The sequence below is a fragment of the Metopolophium dirhodum genome, chromosome 7 (assembly GCF_019925205.1).
Source record: "Metopolophium dirhodum isolate CAU chromosome 7, ASM1992520v1, whole genome shotgun sequence".
NCBI lineage: Eukaryota > Metazoa > Arthropoda > Insecta > Hemiptera > Aphididae > Metopolophium > Metopolophium dirhodum.
Genome location: NC_083566.1, coordinates 14,428,023 through 14,449,761, shown reverse-complemented (window position 1 = coordinate 14,449,761; position 21,739 = coordinate 14,428,023). Strand labels below are relative to the sequence as shown.

The following is a 21,739-nucleotide window of genomic DNA, read 5'->3' as shown; positions in this document are numbered from 1 at the left end:
AATTGTGAAAATTGAGTGAATATAATAAAATTAATTAATGTGGATACATTATTAATATAACCATGAACCATGATCCTCATGAGAAAAAAAGTTAACCGGCTCCAACTTACTAAATTTGAATATTTTTTTATTGAAATAATTGGAATTCTTTTAAAATAAAAGTAAATACCTAATAATTTTATTGTTGATACATAATTATATTTTTATGATTCAATATCTTATTGTATAAAAGTTAAAATAGGTAGGTAATATATTTAAAAGAAAACAGAGACGGGAGCAAATTCAATTTAATGCATTTTGCATAATATGAACAAAAGTTAGGTATTTTGTATTTTAGACACATAAGTTATAACTAGTGCTAGGATTTATATGTAATAAAAAACCAAAATTAAGTACATTTATATGTAATTAAAATGGCCAAAATCTGTAGTATAAAATAAAAAATATGTAATAAGAAAAATTTAAAAATATGTTAACGTGTTAAATTAAAATACAATTCTAAATCATTTTTGAATAATACAATTCATTGTTTTTAATTTCTAATCAATACTACTACAGTACTACTACTACTAAACCACCAAAATTGTCAAAATGTACGAAATATGTAAAATTAAAGCAGACATTTTACAAATTATGAAAAAATATGTAAAATTATATAAAATAAAATATTTATTTTTTATCTTTTTTATTGCAAAACATGTGAAACGAATCTATCATTTGCAATAAATAATTTATCATGTTTTAGTAAAAATATGTATTTACATACAAATCCCAGCCCTAGGTTTAACTGATAAGTAGTTCCTGGACTTATGAGCAATAAAAATCTATAAAATATGTAGACTCATATTATAATTATTTAAAAAATATGCAATATTATTATGTTTTTACAAATTTTATTAAACTACGATTTTGACCAAAAATATTAAACCATCTACCTAAATAGTGATGAACTGATAAGTCATGAAGACATTAAGTTACTTATATATTTAAAAAATCCCTTTAAATTAGGTATCATAATATTTCTGTAAATTTTGAAATTAATTGTAATACTTTAGCACTATTTTGGGTAAAAAGTAAAAACAACGTAATATTTTGTTAATAGAACTTATAAGTACTTACTGTGATTTTATATCTTGCGTTCGTCCTGCACCATTTTTAATGTTATTCAATTTACAAGCCTTTAAATGCTTGTTCCAATTCCATAAGTTCATTGATGCCTTAATTTTACCACACGCACATTTTGTTTCATTTTCATCCATACCATATATTTTAAATGTTTACGTTTTAACTTTAAAAAAACACAAGTTTATTCACTGTAAGTTGCAACTGCCAATACTGCAGTAAAACTAAACAGTACTATTATAAACTTCAAAATGTATAAAAATTGGGTACTACCGTGGTATCTCGACTACTTTAGGTTCACAACCGTGTTATCTCGACTACCAAAATATTTCCAAGACTACCTATTATATGATCAACCGTGTTATTTCGACTACCGCAATAAAAATATATAAAATATATAGGTTAAATCTATTCTGAATAATAATATAAATCTATTTTGAAACACGATAAAATGGCATAAAAATGTGTATAGAAAAAATTGTAATAATATAATATAAAAAATAAATAAAAAATGTAGTTAAAAATTTTTTTGAGGAGGAAAGCAGGTTTAAATATCCATTAAAATCATATTAAACGGTGGATCGTTAACAAGGTTTTGTCGCCAAACAAATTCAGTCAGGTATGAATCTAGATGATGGCGAGCTGTTCCCCTATGGTTTTTGTTTCGCCACTTTGCCGATCCCCAAAGGAGTTCAATTGTTTGGGTGTGTGCTCCTGTGGTTGGGTCAACAAAATTTATTGACAGTATAGTGATGGAAGCCGGATGAATTTAATAATTCGGTGTTAAGGTTTCTTATAATTAAAAATAAGTCTTTAAACATAATTCAAAAAAAAATTTTAAATTAATTATATTGTGTGAATACACATTACAAACTTCAAACTAAAATGTCCAGAATCTCAAACAGAAAAAACTATTCAAAATATTTAGTTCCTTAAAGAAGGATTATTCGTATGGCACCAGGTTATCAATGTTTGAAAAATTCAGCTAGAGGTAAAATCATAAAAAAAATTTGAAGGGAGGTGTTGGCGCCCTCAGGCAAATGCATTTAAGAAAAAAAAAAAAAAAAAAAATTTTTGTAGGAATACACATTACAGTCTATACAAAAAATTCAACTAGTCACATAACAAAAAAAAAAAATTGAAGGAGGGTGTTGGCACCCGCGGGCAAAAGCATTTTAGAAAACAAAAAAAAATTAAAACAAAATTAATATTGTAGGAATACACATTAAAAAGTCAATACAAAATATTCAACTAGTCACATAATTAAAAAAAAAAATTTGAAGGGAGGTGTTGGCGCCCTCAGGCAAATGCGTTTAAAAAAACAAAAAAAAAAAAAAAATATTTTTGTAGGAATACAAATTACAGTCTATACAAAAAATTCAACTAGAGTTACATAACAAAAAAAAAAAATTGAAAGAGGGTGTTGCCGCCCGCAGGCAAATGCATTTTAGAAAACAAAAAAACAATTTAAAAAAAATATTATTGTAGGAATACAATTACAAAGTCTATACAAAAAATTCAACTAGTAACATAACTAAAAAAAAAATTGAAGGAGGGTGTTGGCACCCGCGGGCAAAAGCATTTTAGAAAACAAAAAAAAATTTAAATTAAAAACTTCAAACTAAAATGTCCAGAATCTTAAACAGAAAAAAACTATTAAAAATATTTAGTTCATTAATGATGGATTATTCAAAGTGCACCAGATTTTCAATGTTCAAAAAGTATATACAAAAAATTCAACTAGAGTTACATAACAAAAAAAAAAAATTGAAAGAGGGTGTTGGCGCCCGCAGGCAAATGCATTTCAGAAAACAAAAAAAAAATTAAAAAAAAAAAATATTGTAGGAATACACATTAAAAAGTCTATACAAAAAATTCAACTAGTCACATAACTAAAAAAAAAATTGAAGGAGAGTGTTGGCGCCCGCGGGCAAAAGCATTTTAGAAAACAAAAAAAAATTTTAATTAAAAACTTCAAACTAAAATGTCCAGAATCTTAAACAGAAAAAAACTATTAAAAATATTTAGTTCATTAATGATGGATTATTCAAAGTGCACCAGATTTTCAATGTTCAAAAAGTATATACAAAAAATTCAACTAGAGTTACATAACAAAAAAAAAAAATTGAAAGAGGGTGTTGGCGCCCGCAGGCAAATGCATTTCAGAAAACAAAAAAAAAATTTAAAAAAAAAAATATTGTAGGAATACACATTAAAAAGTCTATACAAAAAATTCAACTAGTCACATAACTAAAAAAAAAATTGAAGGAGAGTGTTGGCACCCGCTGGCAAAAGCATTTTAGAAAACAAAAAAAAATTTAAATTAAAAACTTCAAACTAAAATGTCCAGAATCTTAAACAGAAAAAAACTATTAAAAATATTTAGTTCATTAATGATGGATTATTCAAAGTGCACCAGATTTTCAATGTTCAAAAAGTATATACAAAAAATTCAACTAGAGTTACATAACAAAAAAAAAAAATTGAAAGAGGGTGTTGGCGCCCGCAGGCAAATGCATTTTAGAAAACAAAAAAACAATTTAAAAAAAATATTATTGTAGGAATACAATTACAAAGTCTATACAAAAAATTCAACTAGTAACATAACTAAAAAAAAAATTGAAGGAGGGTGTTGGCACCCGCGGGCAAAAGCATTTTAGAAAACAAAAAAAAATTTAAATTAAAAACTTCAAACTAAAATGTCCAGAATCTTAAACAGAAAAAAACTATTAAAAATATTTAGTTCATTAATGATGGATTATTCAAAGTGCACCAGATTTTCAATGTTCAAAAAGTATATACGAAAAATTCAACTAGAGTTACATAACAAAAAAAAAAAATTGAAAGAGGGTGTTGGCGCCCGCAGGCAAATGCATTTCAGAAAACAAAAAAAAAATTTAAAAAAAAAAATATTGTAGGAATACACATTAAAAAGTCTATACAAAAAATTCAACTAGTCACATAACTAAAAAAAAAATTGAAGGAGAGTGTTGGCGCCCGCGGGCAAAAGCATTTTAGAAAACAAAAAAAAATTTTAATTAAAAACTTCAAACTAAAATGTCCAGAATCTTAAACAGAAAAAAACTATTAAATTATTTAGTTCATTAATGATGGATTATTCAAAGTGCACCAGATTTTCAATGTTCAAAAAGTATATACAAAAAATTCAACTAGAGTTACATAACAAAAAAAAAAAATTGAAAGAGGGTGTTGGCGCCCGCAGAAAAATGCATTTTAGAAAACAAAAAAACAATTTTAAAAAAATATTATTGTAGGAATACAATTAGAAAGTCTATACAAAAAATTCAACTAGTAACATAACTAAAAAAAAATTTGAAGGGAGGTGTTGGCGCCCGCAGGCAAATGCATTTTAGAAAACAAAAAAAAATATTATTGTAGGAATACACATTACAAAGTCCATACAAAAAATTCAACTAGTAACATAACTAAAAAAAAAATTGAAGGAGGGTGTTGGCACCCGCGGGCAAAAGCATTTTAGAAAACAAAAAAAAATTTAAATTAAAAACTTCAAACTAAAGTGTCCAGAATCTTAAACAGAAAAAAACTGTTAAAAATATTTAGTTCATTAATGATGGATTATTCAAAGTGCACCAGATTTTCAATGTTCAAAAAGTATATACAAAAAATTCAACTAGAGTTACATAACAAAAAAAAAAAATTGAAAGAGGGTGTTGGCGCCCGCAGGAAAATGCAATTTAGAAAACAAAAAAACAATTTAAAAAAAATATTATTGTAGCAATACAATTACAAAGTCTATACAAAAAATTCAACTAGTCACATAACTAAAAAAAAAATTGAAAGAGGGTGTTGGCGCCCGCAGGCAAATGCATTTCAGAAAACAAAAAAAAAATTTAAAAAAAAATATATTGTAGGAATACACATTAAAAAGTCTAAACAAAAAATTCAACTAGTCACATAACTAAAAAAAAAATTGAAGGAGGGTGTTGGCGCCCGCGGGCAAAAGCATTTTAGAAAACAAAAAAAAATTTAAATTAAAAACTTCAAACTAAAATGTCCAGAATCTTAAACAGAAAAAAACTATTCAAAATATTTAGTTCATTAATGATGGATTATCAAAGTGCACCAGGTTATCAATGTTCAAAAAGTTAATACAAAAAATTCAACTAGAGTTACATAATAAAATTGTTAAAGAGGGTGATGACAAAGAGTTTTGTCAAAAAATTTGAAGGGAGGTGTTGGCGCCCGCAGGCAAATGCATTTTAGAAAACAAAAAAAAATATTATTGTAGGAATACACATTACAAAGTCTATACAAAAAATTCAACTAGTCACATAACAAAAAAAAAAATTGAAGGAGGGTGTTGGCGCCCGCAGGCAAAAGAATTTTAGAAAACTAAAAAAAATTGAAATTAAAAACTTCAAACTAAAATGTCCAGTATCTTATCTTTTTTCTAACAGAAAAAACTATTCAAAATATTTAGTTCATTAAAGAAGGATTTTTCATAGAGCACCAGGTTGGCAATGTTTAAAAAATGTATACAATTTCATTACCTAAAGATAAATTCATAAAAAAAAATTGAAAAGAAGATGTGGTTTCCAGCAGGCAAATGCATTTTAGAAGGCAAAAAAAAATTTAAATGGCACTGGCTTGTCAGTGTTTAAAATATCTATACAAAAATATCAACATAATATTTATACAAAAAAATCTACTAGAGTTCAATGAATCGATAAAAAAATTTGTTTGAGAAACATGGGTGGAATAACACTAACCAAAAAAATACGATGGAAGCTAAATACAGCAATACATGTTAACTACAATCCAAAAACTAGGTATTGTTTACATTATAATAATACGAACAATTATAATGATCAGGGGTGTATCACTGTAATATATGTATAAGAAAATGTATAAAAATAATTGTAATTTATAAAGGATGCAAAGAAATTAAATGAGAAAAAGGTCCTGTACGGACTCTACTATGTGATTGTTATTTATGAAGGACATAAAATAATGTTAAATTTAAAATAATATTGTATTTGGCTGGGTCCACAGATTTAGTACAATGTAAAAAAATGTGGAAAGAAAACCCTGAGAATTCTTTGACAGTAGGATATTAAAACACAAAACTATATATTAAATTAAAACTATTGATTTTATACATTTTCTATTTACAAAAGCTCATAAGTATTGAAAATCTTATAAAATCCTAATAAAATTATATTTTGTTATATTTTAAAACACTTTTATAATTTGTTGTGTTAAAAAAATCATTATTTAATGTTGGCTGTATTTAAGTTTTTAATAACTATACTGGTACAACTCTAGCTGACAGTCTTTAATACCGTGTTAAAAACTATGATAATTAGTTAACGTCTAATTTACTGTCCTATCCTAACCTAACCTAACATAACCAAATTAATAATATTTAAATATTTTCTTTCATTGTTATGTTTACAATATCGAATACCATTATAGTTAGTAGGAAAAGATCATCGCAAAACTCACGACCAGTGATTGTAGTCGTCTATCATCGCACCATAGCTTCAACTAACCTTAGGTTTACCAAACTAGCCTTCTTATGACTCATTAGGACACTTTGAATAAAAAGATCCTGAGTTGCAGGTTGCCGAACTTAAGTGTTTGGTTATCAAGTTGATCCTTTGATTGTTGACACCTTAATCCATGCTATGGATGAAGCCCATATAGATTATAAAGATATGGATAGTCCACGCTTATTTTAAATACATTTCAGGCCGACTTCTTGGAGGGGACGGCAATTGAGGCTCCTTTATATTGATATTCGATACTCGATTTGGCCTCAATTGTTCCCCTCGAAGATCAGACCGCTAATAAGACTTATGTCCTACACATTATGTTATATCTTTATTATCCATACCATACCCAGCTCACTCGTGTAAACAATTTGAAGCACATAAAAGCGATCAACGAATCTCTATTAATGATTTATCAGCATCTATCCTATCACAACACACACTTGGAGACAACGCATGCACATGAAAGGTTTTTTTTAAGACAACATTTTTAATGATTTTTTTTAGCTTCATGTTTTTTAAAAAATACCAGGATAATGTAGAGCATGGGAGCAACTTTATAACGTATTCAATTCATTTTATTTTGGATTTATTGAAACATGCTATGGAGGATGGTCCTTTTGGTCGTCCAGTGTCCACAAATATTTCAATTCATAATATGAAATCCCAGACCTGTCCCCCATACTCTGATATTAAGAGCCAAGCCCACCTTCATATTCTCTATGCAAAAAGTAAATTTAAGACAAATTTGTAAATCAATGCACAGTCTCTCTATTGTACTAATATTTGTGGTTTCATTAATTTTCAGTATTTTGTATAATTAGATTGGGAAAACATAAGACAATAACATTTACACAAGACTGAGACTAACACAATCATACTTTGATAAAAGTATATGATATAAGTACCATCTATATTTGAATTAATCGTTTTTTTCCCGGTACTTTATTGGTGGACGGCACCTTAACAACGGTCCCTCAACCTACTGAGGCAATCCTGAGGCATTTCCTTTTAGGAAATTAATTAAATCTTCAAACATAACTCTTAATTCAAGAGTTTGTAACTAATACAATCATAATATAATATGAGTATAGTACATTTCGTAATATTTTTTTATAATATTTACTGTTAGTGAAATATTAAGTTTGTATTTCTAATATAATATAATGTTATGATATTTATGGACAGCACTTGTACCATGGCCCCTGTTCAAACACGGACGCGTATTCGCGCAACTGTAGTTTCGGCATACGCCCTCAAAGCTGCGCTTCGGATGCCGAAGCTCACGAGGTGGCTTACCCCCTCCTCGGCCGTCCAGCGCCCGGCCGTTCGCCGCCGTAGGCTGTGCCGCCAGCCGTGTTTCTTTTTGTCTCTGTTATTGATGTTATTATCAATGTTTTTGCGAAATAAGAACCGTCATCGTTTTGCGTGCCCGCCGATGTGGTATATTATGTACCTGTGCGCCGCCGTCTTCGATACGCGCGGTCGCCGTCGTCATTACACCCGTGGATAAGCGTGAAAATGATCGTGTTTTGGGTAATTGGCCCTCACAAATCAATCAAAAAATATGCTTTTAGTCGCAGGATTTATATCTGCACCTTGTTAAAAACCGATTGTACGTAGCGTCGGTCTCGTGTGTCTCACGGCACCTTGGTCGTCAATTGCAATGGTTGTTGTGTCCCGCCTCATTGTATGTTAGTTCTTCGATTCGTTCCACGTCTGCGGGACCCGGGATAGGCCCGATACCAAGGTATGCAGTGCGGCAAATAATTGTCCACCGGAAAGAAATGAGTGGCATAATTATGTCCACGGTGGCTTTATCACCCACCAATAACTTAAATTGATAAATGTTGTTGCGTCCTTTTGTGTTACATGTAAGCAGTGTGCTCCCTAAAACGACGCATCTAGCTCATAGACCCAACCCACCTGTTAATTATTTTGGCGTGTTGCACGTTTTTAAACTTTGTATACATCACGACTCGCTGGTTGTTGGGACCGGGGGAGCCCTCACTATATAATTTTATAATTTTTTTGTATTATTGTTCTGTACCTGGTATTATTAGTTATTACTATGTATTTGTTTTGTATTCATACAATTATTTATTACATGAACCATATTATGTTCATTGGTTTGTTTTTTCAATTATAATCTATTAGTGTATTGCTATGCACTTGTTCATGTATTATTATTAGGTGTTAAAATTTTGGCGTATATATACTGATTAGCAACCTGCAGCATTGCTGCTTTGTATTATCATGTTTCACATGTGTTTATTGTTAACATGTGTTCTTACACTGATTTATATTATGTATTACTATTTGGTCATCACTCATCAATCATTATTCGTACCATTACGTATTGATTTTTTCGAATATTTTGTTTTCTATCGTTAAAAAAAATAATGTACACCACAGGTAAAGCACATATGTGACCAGATATCGATTTCATACATCCGTCTACTTCGGACCTTCATCCCCTGCTACGTCGTGCGTCCGGTTCTACGTCACTGCATGTGAGGCTGAGCCTCACGGGTGGAGTATGTTCAAACACGGACGCGTTTTCGCGCAACCATAGTTTCGGCATACGCCCTCAAAGCTGCGCTTCGGATGCCGAAGCTCACGAGGTGGCTTACCCCCTCCTCGGCCGTCCAGCGCCGGCCGTTCGCCGCCGTAGGCTGTGCCGCCAGCCATGTTTCTTTTTGTCTCTGTCCAGCGGTCGAGCCCGACGCATAGTTGCGTCCGCCGCCGCCGCCGCGTGCTTGGTACCGGCAGTAACCGTGTACTGTGTGCGGACAATGCGTTGTCGTATTTTTGTCGGCCCGGCCGAACACCGTTTTGTTCTTTATCGCTGGCCACCGCGTGCCGCCGCTGACCAGCCGTGCCGCCGATTGTGTGCCGCGGCTAACGGTTGCGTGACGCCAATAACCTCGTGGTGTGGCTGTCGCCGAATTTGCCGTTTGTTGTACCATTGACCATTGCCGTGCCGCCGCCAACCAGTGTGTATCGCTGTTTGCCGTGCCGCCGTAGGCGTTTAGGAACACACCGGCCATCGCCAACGACAGCGGACCAGGTCCAACATATATTTTGTATTGTCACACTTAATTGTATTATTATGTTATTTTTTGGGGCGCCCTTTTGTTTCGGTACTATTACCGCTGATTGTCTTAATATAATATTATATTGTTAATTTTTTGCTGTCCCGCGCACCGCAAATTACATACAGGCATTTATTATTTGCAATTATATATTTTTTGGGTAACCCTTCCCGCTCCTTTCCCCAGCACAATCGCGAGTCGTTGCCGACAACCGCCATCTTCGTAGGATCGGATCGGCGCAAACAGCCCCTCGATATAGTAATGTGGCGACCCGGCACATCTCTTTTAGATAAATGATTAAATACTTAATCAAGTCTTCCAATTTACTAAACATTTACATTTTGTAGATGATTTGGAGAAAAATGTAAAATTGAAGAGAGACTGTGTGAATTAACAACATTTTTGGTATGAAATGTTTATTTGAACACCTGTTATAATGTGTTATATTGAACTTAAGTTAATTTTTTATAATGTACTATAGTAAACATTTGAACATTTATTACAATATACGTATATTATACATAGATTTCAAGTATGATTTTTTTTAGTTTTTTTTTTGAAAGTTACCTACCTACTACAATACAAGACACTTTATTTTTATATTTTGAAGCAATATATGTTTTGGATTATTTAGATCTATATAAACTAAATTTCAGACCCATAGTTTAGTATTTAAAGTTTGTATGATCAAAGTCGTGGAACCAAATTTTATCAGACTCTACTAGAATGTTGTAGTTAAATTAAACTATAATAAGTATGTGGAATAACAGTACCTAACCTTCTATTATAATTTGTTATGAATATAATATTTTAAGTAATAGCTCAAATTTAGCACTTTTACGGTACTTAATACATTTTCCTAATATTTTAACAGAAATTATGGAGCTAAAAATATAGAAATACCTATATTATGTCACGGTCCATAGTTCATAGTTTTGTTTCATTTATAATAATAATGCTTTTTAATATACTTTTTCATAAATTAATATTTATTACTGTTGGCCTTTATGATTTGTTTGAACTATTAGTACGTATTTTTTTTGGGAGATCCCTATTATTACAACACCGTTACCAATATGCGTTTTTTTTGGGTAAGTTAATATAATTGCATCTTTTCATGATTTCTTCGTATTTATGATTATTTTCTTAAAATGTTTTTATATTTTCGATTCATCCGTTACCTACCTACATACCTATCTACCAAGTGTGTAAATAAAGAATTTTTTTTGTAAACCAATTTGAATTATAATTTATTAATTTAAAAAAATGTTAATAAAAACGTTTTCATTCAGTATTTTTTTGAATTTTAAGTGCATACTTTTGAATATTTCAGTGCATATATTTGTCTGTTTTTAGTGCATACATGCAGGCAATTATTTAACACTTTTTCTTTGCATTAAATTCACAGCCCTGCTAATTACTTTTACTTCCAATCATAATACCTACCGCAGTTAATGTTAAATGTCAAATTGTCAACAATCAACTGCTTCTTCAACTTGATAACACTAAGAGGATGTCAGATTTTTAGCGCACCATTTATTTCTCTCTCTGACCCAATCATTTTAGTGTTTTCTTAATCGTACATTTGGTATGCTACGCGTGGGTCAAAGATGGAAAACAAATAGTGCGCTGACATCCCAACCGGCAACAAGTTTACACGAGTGAGCTGGGTATGGCTCCATCATAGATAATAAAGATATGGATAGGACATAATGGTCTTATCAGCGGTCTTCGAGGGGAACAATTGAGGCCAAATAAAGTATACCTATATCTAGTATCGACTATCAATATAAAGGAGCCTCAATTGCCTTCCCCTCCGGAAACGCGGCCTGAAATGTATTTAACATAGGCGTGGACTATCCATGGTGTCAACAATCAAAGGATCAACTTGATAATCAAACACTTAAGTTCGGCAACCTGCAACTCAGGATCTTTTTATTCAAAGTGTCCTAATGAGTCATAAGAAGGTTAGTTAGGTAAACCTATGGTTAGTTGAAGCCAAAGAGTCAATAGAGTCTTTGCAATTCAAGATCTTTTCCTACGTATTCGGCATTGTTAACATAACTATTCTACCTTTACACTTTTTCTTCCCCCGTCTGTCACAGCTATATACAGGTTCAGCCACTCTCATTCCACACCTCCATATGATCGGTATTCGGTCTATCCATCTCTTCTTCAGTCTTCTCGTCCATCATTTCTCCCCTAAATTAACTTCTATAGCCACTCTCACTATCTCTTATCATACAGTGACCGAACCACCTAAACCTATTCTCTCTTGTTTTCACTACAATATGTACGCTACCCTACACTACCCTTAATTAATTAATTTCTTATTCTATCCTCTTTTGTACCTTAACACCTTACTTCTTATTCTCATATCTGCTACTCTCACTCCACTTACCTACCCTAACCTTACATTTCTTTTTCATCTTTCCCTTTCATACACCAAACATTCTGAAATCCTGTTGACCCATTTCCTTATTTTCACCATATCACACACTTCCTAATTCCTATTCACTCAGTCTCTAGTTACCTACAAGTCATCGTACTTGATTATCAGTGAAAATATTTAAATATCATTGAGCGAATTCCCTACTCGAAAGAATTACTTAAAAAAATATCATACCTCACCAATTTTCTAATTTTGAACACGACTTTATTGATAGCCCGAATAGTGTTATACCAGTATAGTTACAATACAAATATTGAAAATTTTCGGGCAATGCATCCCCTGATCAATTAACTATAATAAAAAAAAACCTACTGAGAAATAAGAAAATACATACCCCGTGACGGAATCGAAATCTGCTACGAAACTTAGTCTTCGAAACACTGAAACGTTCACACATTTCAATCTGCTTATGATATATTATTCCCAGTTTGAAAATGTTCACTGACGAATACCATTTCTGAAATAACACGCATCTTATGCAGTAAAATGTTCTACAATATTCTAATGACCTAGTTACAGTCTACAGATATTATATAAACCTACCAATAAATACCTAATATTAATTTTTATTACACAAAGTTTGTATTTTTAAATATTGTATTTAAGGATTTATTAGTTTTATTTTTATACCTAACAAAAATTACATTTATTCACAAGTCAGTTATCGACTACGAGTAAGACAGCGTTTGGATTGTTCGGACTGGCGTATAATTTATTATTATTATACATTACGCCTTTGGTAGGCAGTAGTAAACGTATATGCTTCTACGTTACTTAGTTAACAGATTTTCCGTGAAAATAAATATTTAATTCAAGTCTAAAAAGTAAATGTAAGACCAAAATAATATAAAAACAAACTTATACATAAACAATAACAATAACCTATCGATCGATTCTAAAACAGAAACTTAACCTAGGCACAAATAATATCACAATATCAAATAGTAAAATGTGAAAATTTGAAGAAAATTTCCCTTAGGTATATCCCGTAACCCCCCCCCCCCCCCAAAAAAAAAAACGTACGTTTGAGGTGTTCTCTAGGTATGATCTGCTATGTACTTACAAATCATATTAAATAACATTAATCATTATGTATTTTCTTATTTTATTAGGTAGGTATAAAAACCTACCTTCCTACTCATAAAAGTATTGCCTAATCATTGATTTCAAATTTTAAAAATTATTCTACTATAACAATAAATTAACAGTTGTAGGCAAAGTATTATAATTTAAGGTATTTTTCATAATTTTTGCACACGTATATAAACTGGATTAAAAATTACTCTACGTCTAGCGGTTATATAAGTTTGTCTGACAATAAATATTTACATTAGGTCTACCGCCTCAACAGAATAGAAGGACAAGACTTACGTAATTATTTATTCTTCCGGCGAAACGCGTTCCCTTCGAGTGTATAATATTGTCTAGTGTCAGAGCTGTGCATCTCCGCCAAGGAAAATGCAGCGCGCGTCTTCATATCTCCGATCCAAAAGTTCAGTCTGGAAGTATTGAGATTAATGACATTTATAAAAATAGGCACCTAGTTTAATAACCAGAATGGAACGAAATATGTGAGTACGTATTGGAATCGCTGTTCGTCTCAGACGATTGTCATTTGCCATAGATTATTTATAATTATAACCTCACCGTCCTAATCATAGAAAATATATATATGGTCCTAACCGATGGATGATGGATATTTTTACATTATCTTCAAAAAAACATTTATTTGTTTCTACTAGACGCAAATGCGGTAAATTGAATTCAAATTTATAATATAGATAACGGTTTTTTTTACTGGGTAACCATTCATTTATTACTTGGTTTATTAACAAATTCTAATTGATATAAAATAGTAATTGAATAAAAATAGTTTTATTGATCCCAATATTTAAAAATAATGTTTCGAATAAAATAATAAAAAAAAATTAAGAAATACCTATTAATTAATATGTATTACCTAAATAACAAAATAACTAAATAAATTCGTAGCTTAATAAAATGTCCAGAAAAATTAAAAGTCCAATTTAAACGAATATAAAATATAATTTAGATAGGTGTATAGGTAGTGTATTCGTTATATTTTGAGTTTCATTATAGCACATCAGTCAATCAGATGCTATTTAATATTTTAAAATAAAAACTTCGACAGTAATTCCATATTGGCAAGTGTTGTTTTGTATAACTGAAGACCGAAGTTATAGTATCGAGCATAATGGGTACGTAAAAAAATAGAAATATAATTTAAAAAAATTACCTTTATTTGATTGTATTTAATTTTTTTTTAATAAGTTTTTATAATATTGACTTCAACCCATATAAATGTTCTTATTTAATTTTTTCAATTCGTTGATAATATATGAAACGAATTCTTTGCTTGGAAAGCAATGTTTAGAAAATTCAGAAAATGCAGTTTATATTTAAATCCGTGGCCTAATTATAAATAATAATTTCTGATGCATTGATGCTGAAGAGTGAGAGAGGTGCACAATCAGCCGAACCGAAATCTAACATCTTAAACACTTAATATAAACAATTTTTCACACACGCGTCATGGTATGAAAATAAAAAATATTTATACCGATTTTCTACCGATTTATACCGATCTTCTATATTAATAATAATTATAAATATAATATAGTAATAACAAATCATTTTTGAGTAGCGGCCCACCGGGTAAGTTCCCAGTATCCCACCGGCCCAGTCCACCCCTGGTTCATATTGTAACCGAAAAATCTAAATAATCTATTATAAACACAGTTACTTTTTACAGATATTATAAGTTAAAATTTGGGCGAAATTACATATTAAAACCAAAAATAACGATTTTAGTTATTTTGTTGTAATTTAAAAATAGTAAGTATTCGCGGATTTATGAAACTTTTAGAGTATATTATTATAATTTATAGACACGATGACACTTTCAAATGTTATTATTTGGGCAAAAATGACTTTAACCTACTATTGTAGGTGCTAATGTCTAATAGTAAAATAAATTACTTTAATCTCAATATTATTTATTAGTTAACGATGTCTTCGCTCAGAATCGTTTTTCGTTTGTTCGTTTTGTATTTTAATAATTTATACATAGATATATTATTATTACTAATAATTATAGTAGGTATGTTTGTTTTATTTCATTAATTAATTGAATACTATACCAATAAATTATATATTAATTAATAATTTTTGAAACATTGTGTTCGAAAAAATAAAAATAAATGTGATTTTAATTAGTCTTGTAATGTACCTACCTATATGTAAAAAATAAATAAATATAATAATAACTGTTGAACTTTTAGGGACATAATAGGTAACACATTCGTGTATGTAGTATTACACTATTTATATAGGTATATTTATATACCTATACGAGTATATGAGTAGGTATGTTATTCATAAGTGCGCACACGTCAGGTTAGGCAGTTGACCATTCCGTGAATACTACTTTTATGTGTGCATGGTTATACGGCCCTAATCCCTATGATATAGAATATAGATATTAGGTGAACAATAGAAGTTAAGTATGTGACACTAAATAAATAGCTACCTATAACTTATAACGTTGTATTTGGAAAAAAAAATACCAGTTATTAATTAAAATTGTATCTTATGACTATTATCAGTTATAAGTTATAACATATATTTCTATAAATTAAACCAAAACATATATATATATTTATATATATTGAGTACCCTATAAAGGTATGCACCTATTAATTATAATTATTCTACGAACAGGGACTGGAAAAACGACGACGACGTTTATATCTCACGTATTTTATACATTTCTAGTTCGGAACTAAAATATGCGCCTACAACACTTGGATAACACATTTTTCGTGACATTAAATATTTATTTTAAGTCTTAAAAGTAAATTTAAGCCCCAAAAGAATATAAAAACAAACTTACCTGAATTATCGACTCTTTCGGCGGTATCCGTGACGTGTGTGAACTGCGACGCCGATGAGGAAACGCTCCAGAATACAGAACTTGGAATATCTTCTTTGCTTATTGAAATTTTAGAATTTTTAGTTGAATGTGTCTTCTGCGACGACTCTGAGATTTGCCATAGATAAATAAATAAATGATAGATATTATACTAGGTACATCAATATGATGAATCCACGGAATGCAACTTTTTGTATCAAAGAGTTCCGTGTTAAGGAACAATTTGTTCATTGAAATTTGATATGACAATAAACCAAAGTAGTTTATAATTTTGATTATAATAATATGATATGGGTATTATTTAAATTATTATTTTCGTTTATCAATTTAATTATTGATTAAGGTGGTGAATAGATATCAGAAGCACAAGAATATTTTTTTAAGAGCATATTGTATGTTATGAATTAATATAAAAATGTGATTACTGGATTTTGGAGGTACAGTAAATTCATCAAATACTATAATACCAACTAGATTTCTAAAACTCCAAGTCCATAATTCTAGATTCTGAGCGGATCGATGACTGTATTAATTTTACAATGATGTGTTCTGTATTTTTTAATATTTTTAATTATTTTTTCTTGGTGGTCTGTGTAAACGATAAGTATTTGTAATAAAGATTCAATTATCATATATAATATTATTTTATAGGCACTCAGTATATGTAATCATATGTTTATTTTTAGTTTAGTTTAGTTGTAGGTATTTAGTAAATAATAATAGGTATACGAAATTGTTTTTTCGAATAGCAATTTATTGTTTGTATTAGTACCTACCTGGTACCATAATAGGGAACTAAAATTTTGTAAATGATGTACAAATGTATTTTTGGTGTTTTAAGGCTGCTGTAAGATCAATTTATGAGAATCCTTGCATTAAATTGTTAGGATTATTTGATATGAATAATTATTTTATTACACATAGGTAAGTCGATCAGAAACTATATTTACACTGAATGTTAATAGTGAAAAGCTATTAAAATATCTATTATTCGTATTTATTTGTTAATAATAATTAAGACTTAAATATTAGCAGTAATCTTGTTCCTTTCACAAAATGTTTTTTAATTATTTTTAATTTAATTTACATTTATACGTTTGGCATTTATCCCAAAGTTATCTCTGAATAATAATTCAATGATTCAATTTAATAGTTACATTATATGGATTATAAAAACTACAGTTTCCTGCTTCTACTACAACAGTGTTTTATGTTTTTAATTTTTAAATTCAGTCTGCACCTTGTGTTGGTGATTTTACACGTAGTATAATAAAATTGATACTAGTGATGAGTAGGTACCTGATTGTTTAATCAAATTATTTACACGATTTCAATAAAAAAATATCTATGAAGTATAAACATCCGCATTTCTATTAACTATAAATTCATAATTGTATGAGCTATACATGTTACATATATTTTTCGAAAAAATTATTTAAAAAAACAAGAATAATTGCTATTTTACGCCTAATTTAAGTCTAAAAAGTAAATGTAAAATAGTAGGTAATAATATGAAAACAAACTTACTCGTAAACATCTACTCTTCCGGTGAAACGTAGCTAGAGTGCCGCCATCGCCGAAGAAACAGCTATCTTCATCCATCTCCATCTAATCATCTCACTCCGATGAACTGAAACTTGAAAGTATCGAAATACTTTATGAAAATAACCTGATCATAATGAAATTTGCGAGTTTGTATTAAAACTTACATTATAATATGTACGGTTTAACGAACTGTCCGTTTATATTAGTGGCTTATTATTTTTTTGTTCACTGAAATCAAAATATACAATATATTATATTTATAATACAATAGTATTTGCTGAAATTATTAGAATTGTTAACCGTCGCCGAGGAATTTCGACAATTGACGATTGCCATAGATATTATAAAATATACTGTTTATTATGATAAATCCATAGAACTTATATTTTATAGTATTATCTAGTACTATCAGTATTATCAGTACCTATACGGTATATTGATAAATCGTATGTTCTTTTACAGAAATCTTTGTCATCTGCAATGCACCTATTCTGGTTTTCTATTTCAATTATAGTTCGCATGCCAAATTTAACTATACAAACTGGTCCGTAAGTTTATAGACATTCTAATACATTCTCCCGGCAGTGTCAATAGACACAGTGTTTGAGAAGTTATATTTTTTTGGTACCTAATTAATTTACAATATGAATTATTATAAGTTACCTATGTAGATACTTGTCCAAAACTCTACTACCGGGAAGCCATTGGTATTTATGGTACAGCCTTACGAAGTTCACGATTTTCGGTGTTTTACGCACCCGTACAACGCTTAAAGTTTACCGAGCTTAAGTATAACAACTTAATTTTTTTTTTTAATCTAGGTAAATCAATGTTTTAAAATTAATGATGCAAAAATAATTCTGACACCCACCCATGGTGGATTTACATAACAAGTCGAGGGATGTTTTTGATTTTAATTGTTCGAGCAAACGCAGTGTGCGAGTGACTACACCGGATATATTATATGTTAATACCAAAAAGTTCAATTAGCTATAATATAACTTAAAAATAAGACTGACCGCCAAATTCAGACTTCTCTGTCGTTTTCAGTTAAAAACTAAGATTTTCGGCAATTAATTTTTGAAATATCGTTCATAATTCGTTGTAACTTGTAATTTATATACCTATTTTAAAAATATTATTCGTGGGTAATTGAAACGTCTAAATTGTATTATTATATACAAATATGATAATAAACAAATAATAATAACTCAACTTAACCGGCTATACAGTATTAATAATATTTAATAATATCAATATAAGTATAGTATACAATATCCTAGGCTGTTAAATCGTCTCAACTTGGAATCGTTTTTCGTATACAATGATATTATATCATTGAATTCAAATGTAGCACTATCCATAACAGTCACCCACTTCACTGTAGCAGAATGGCAGGTTTTACTGTCAATAAATACTGTTAATTTGAACCAAAAACTTTAATCTAATAAAATGATAAGCAATCATACATAGGTAATAGGAAAATGATTGAATATATAAAATATAGATTGTGTACGAAATGAAAGAGTTATAGAATTAGAAAGAGTGAGTTAAATAAGTACAAAAATTAAAAATAGAAAAATAATAGATTTAGTATAGTGACCAGGAGTAACTACATGTAAAATTAGGTATATTTAAATGTAAATGAAGAATTTGATTTTTCCAGCTAAAATTGAATATAATGCTTATGGAAGAACTTTTCTTTTTTTTAAAGTTATTTCATAATACAAAGTATTATTTGTTATGACATAAAAAACTCTCAATCAGACTATGTTATAACTTATAACGTTGTTTTCTTTTTGGGTACACAAAAATTGTGCATAATATAACTATTCGGTAACGGTCCAGTTTTTGGTTCTTCAGTTTTATAAGTTCATTAGGAACTAATGAAACCGGAGATTATTGAATAAAATGTAATTATTTGTCGGTAACTGTTATAAATTTTATACACAATGAATTGATAAATTATGTGTTATGTGGGATCAATAGTATTATAATATCATAAGTACAAGTTTGTCATAACAAATTTATGTGTATTATTAATTATCCGCGTATACAAATTAAAATCGATTTCTTTACGTTTCCGAAAATGGAAGACATTATTTGTAGAACCAAACTAGTATCAGTATCAATCATTTACCTGTCTATTCCTAGTTATATTAATATAAAAGTGTATGAACTAGCTATAAGTAGTATGTTTTTAATTTGAGGTTGATTTACAAATCAAAATATACCTAATGGCCCATCACTTATTAGGCAAAATTGTTTACAATATTATTTTTACACATATTATGAAGAATAAAGTACCTATATAATTGTTATATTTCTAAAAACAAAACTAAAATTTCAGAAATTGACATTTTGTAGTCATGATATTAAAATCATTGTTATTAAATTTACATTTTTTACTCATATATTATTATTATTATTTTGAATAGATATTCATTGTAAGCCAGTGCCCAGCATGGATCTCAATCCTCATCTCAACTATAGAGCGAGTGGGCATAGGCTTGGTCAGACAACATACTTCAACTGTCCACCTGGATTTTTCCTAAAAGGTTCAGCAAATATCACCTGTCTTCCTTCAGGTAAGTCAATATTATTATGACACCAACTACTGAGTAGTGGGTACTGCTGTAGAATCTTGCTACTAGTAGCTGAGAAGTAAATCGTGTTGCTAATTGTCTTTTTCTCGTTAAAATATAATACAAGTTATTTAAAATAATATTTAAATGTTTATTTAAACACTAAATTGAACAAATTAAATGGATTTTATATGTACAAATCCAGTGTTATTTTATGAAATATAGTGAACTAGGCAAAATCAAATTTTATATAGAAATAATATTATGCAGATTGTATGCTTGTCTTAAAATAACAAGTTTAAAAAGGTACCAAATATGTTTAATAAGTAAAATTAAAATACTATTAATACTTCATTACAACGTGCCAATGTTAAATCAATTTTAAAATATTAATTTTAAACAAACCCACGCGTTGTACCTATCGGTGTTACAAACTACAAAGTACCTATAAAGTAGCAAATTTTCGTTCAGCAGAACCAATTTCATGTTATTTATAGGTAAATTTACTCTAGTGAATTGATTGTGTCCACAATACAAAATTGGTTCTGCTGACCGAAGATGTTAGTATGTTACACGTTTGTAAGATTGAGATATGGCAGTGGGTATAGCGCCGTCTTAAAGAATATAATTGCACTAAATGCCTATAATATTTAAGGGATTTTATACCAAAAGTGACATAATGAGTTACATAAATTAAATTGTTTGAGTTTCTAAGAGAGTGTCATGTGAGTGCAGTAAATGCGTAGTAAGTTACCTATCATTAGTATAATAAGAGTGTGCGTGATTGTAGTAAAAATATATGGTGACTCCCCGACCCGGCTCAAGGGGTAAGCGACATAGGCTCATGCTTAGGGTGGCACTTAAGCAGTACTTTAGTAGGGGGGCAGCATTTTCAAAATACTGATAATATTATATTGTTAGGGGCGGCAAAATTTGATTTTGCCTAGTTCACTATTTTCGCTTGAGCCGGCCCTGGATGCTCCTGCAGTTCAAAGCACAAACACACATTTCACTAATCTGTGATCGGCGACTAATATTTATTATTTACTTATTAATTTCCACTAAAAAGTATGTACTTACTTATTTTTGTCCAGCGTACCAAATAGTTAGTTATGATGTGATAAGAAATCTGAAAACATATTTTAATTTTTCATGAAGTTTACTTGATATTGATCATCCCAGTTTTTTAATTTTTGTTTCAATTCCAAATTATAACAATATTATTGAAGATTCTTCAGTTATTACATTTTAAAATCAAATTAGAGGGGAAGATCTTATCGTAATTCGTAAAAGTCGTATTATCAAACTCAAGTAAGCTTCACGGAAAACTCAAATATGTTTTCAGATGTCTTATCACATAACTCGTTTTATCTGTATTAATTTATGATGGATAAAATATGGGTGGTATGTTTTCTTTATAAATACGTTCAGCATCAAATCCCCTTAAGGCTATT

The 21,739-nt window shown here is 29.8% G+C and overlaps 1 protein-coding gene and 1 long non-coding RNA gene across 3 annotated transcripts in view; one reads left to right on the top strand and one right to left on the bottom strand.

The window, feature by feature from the left end:
- LOC132948037 (uncharacterized) overlaps window positions 1-17,923 on the bottom strand; it is a 71,167-nt gene extending 53,244 nt beyond the window's left edge. For both annotated transcript variants that reach the window (XR_009664990.1, XR_009664989.1), the window contains exons 1-5: window positions 17,865-17,923; window positions 17,683-17,791; window positions 16,117-16,263; window positions 13,575-13,702; window positions 12,538-12,660 (exon numbers count right to left, since the gene is read on the bottom strand). This is a non-coding gene — a long non-coding RNA (uncharacterized LOC132948037). The remainder of the gene's footprint in view (window positions 1-12,537; window positions 12,661-13,574; window positions 13,703-16,116; window positions 16,264-17,682; window positions 17,792-17,864) is intronic.
- LOC132948036 (locomotion-related protein Hikaru genki) overlaps window positions 1-21,739 on the top strand; it is a 140,198-nt gene that overhangs the window by 76,783 nt on the left and 41,676 nt on the right. The window contains exon 7 of the mRNA XM_061018295.1: window positions 20,139-20,288. Coding sequence (XP_060874278.1) covers window positions 20,139-20,288 — 150 coding nt within the window. The remainder of the gene's footprint in view (window positions 1-20,138; window positions 20,289-21,739) is intronic.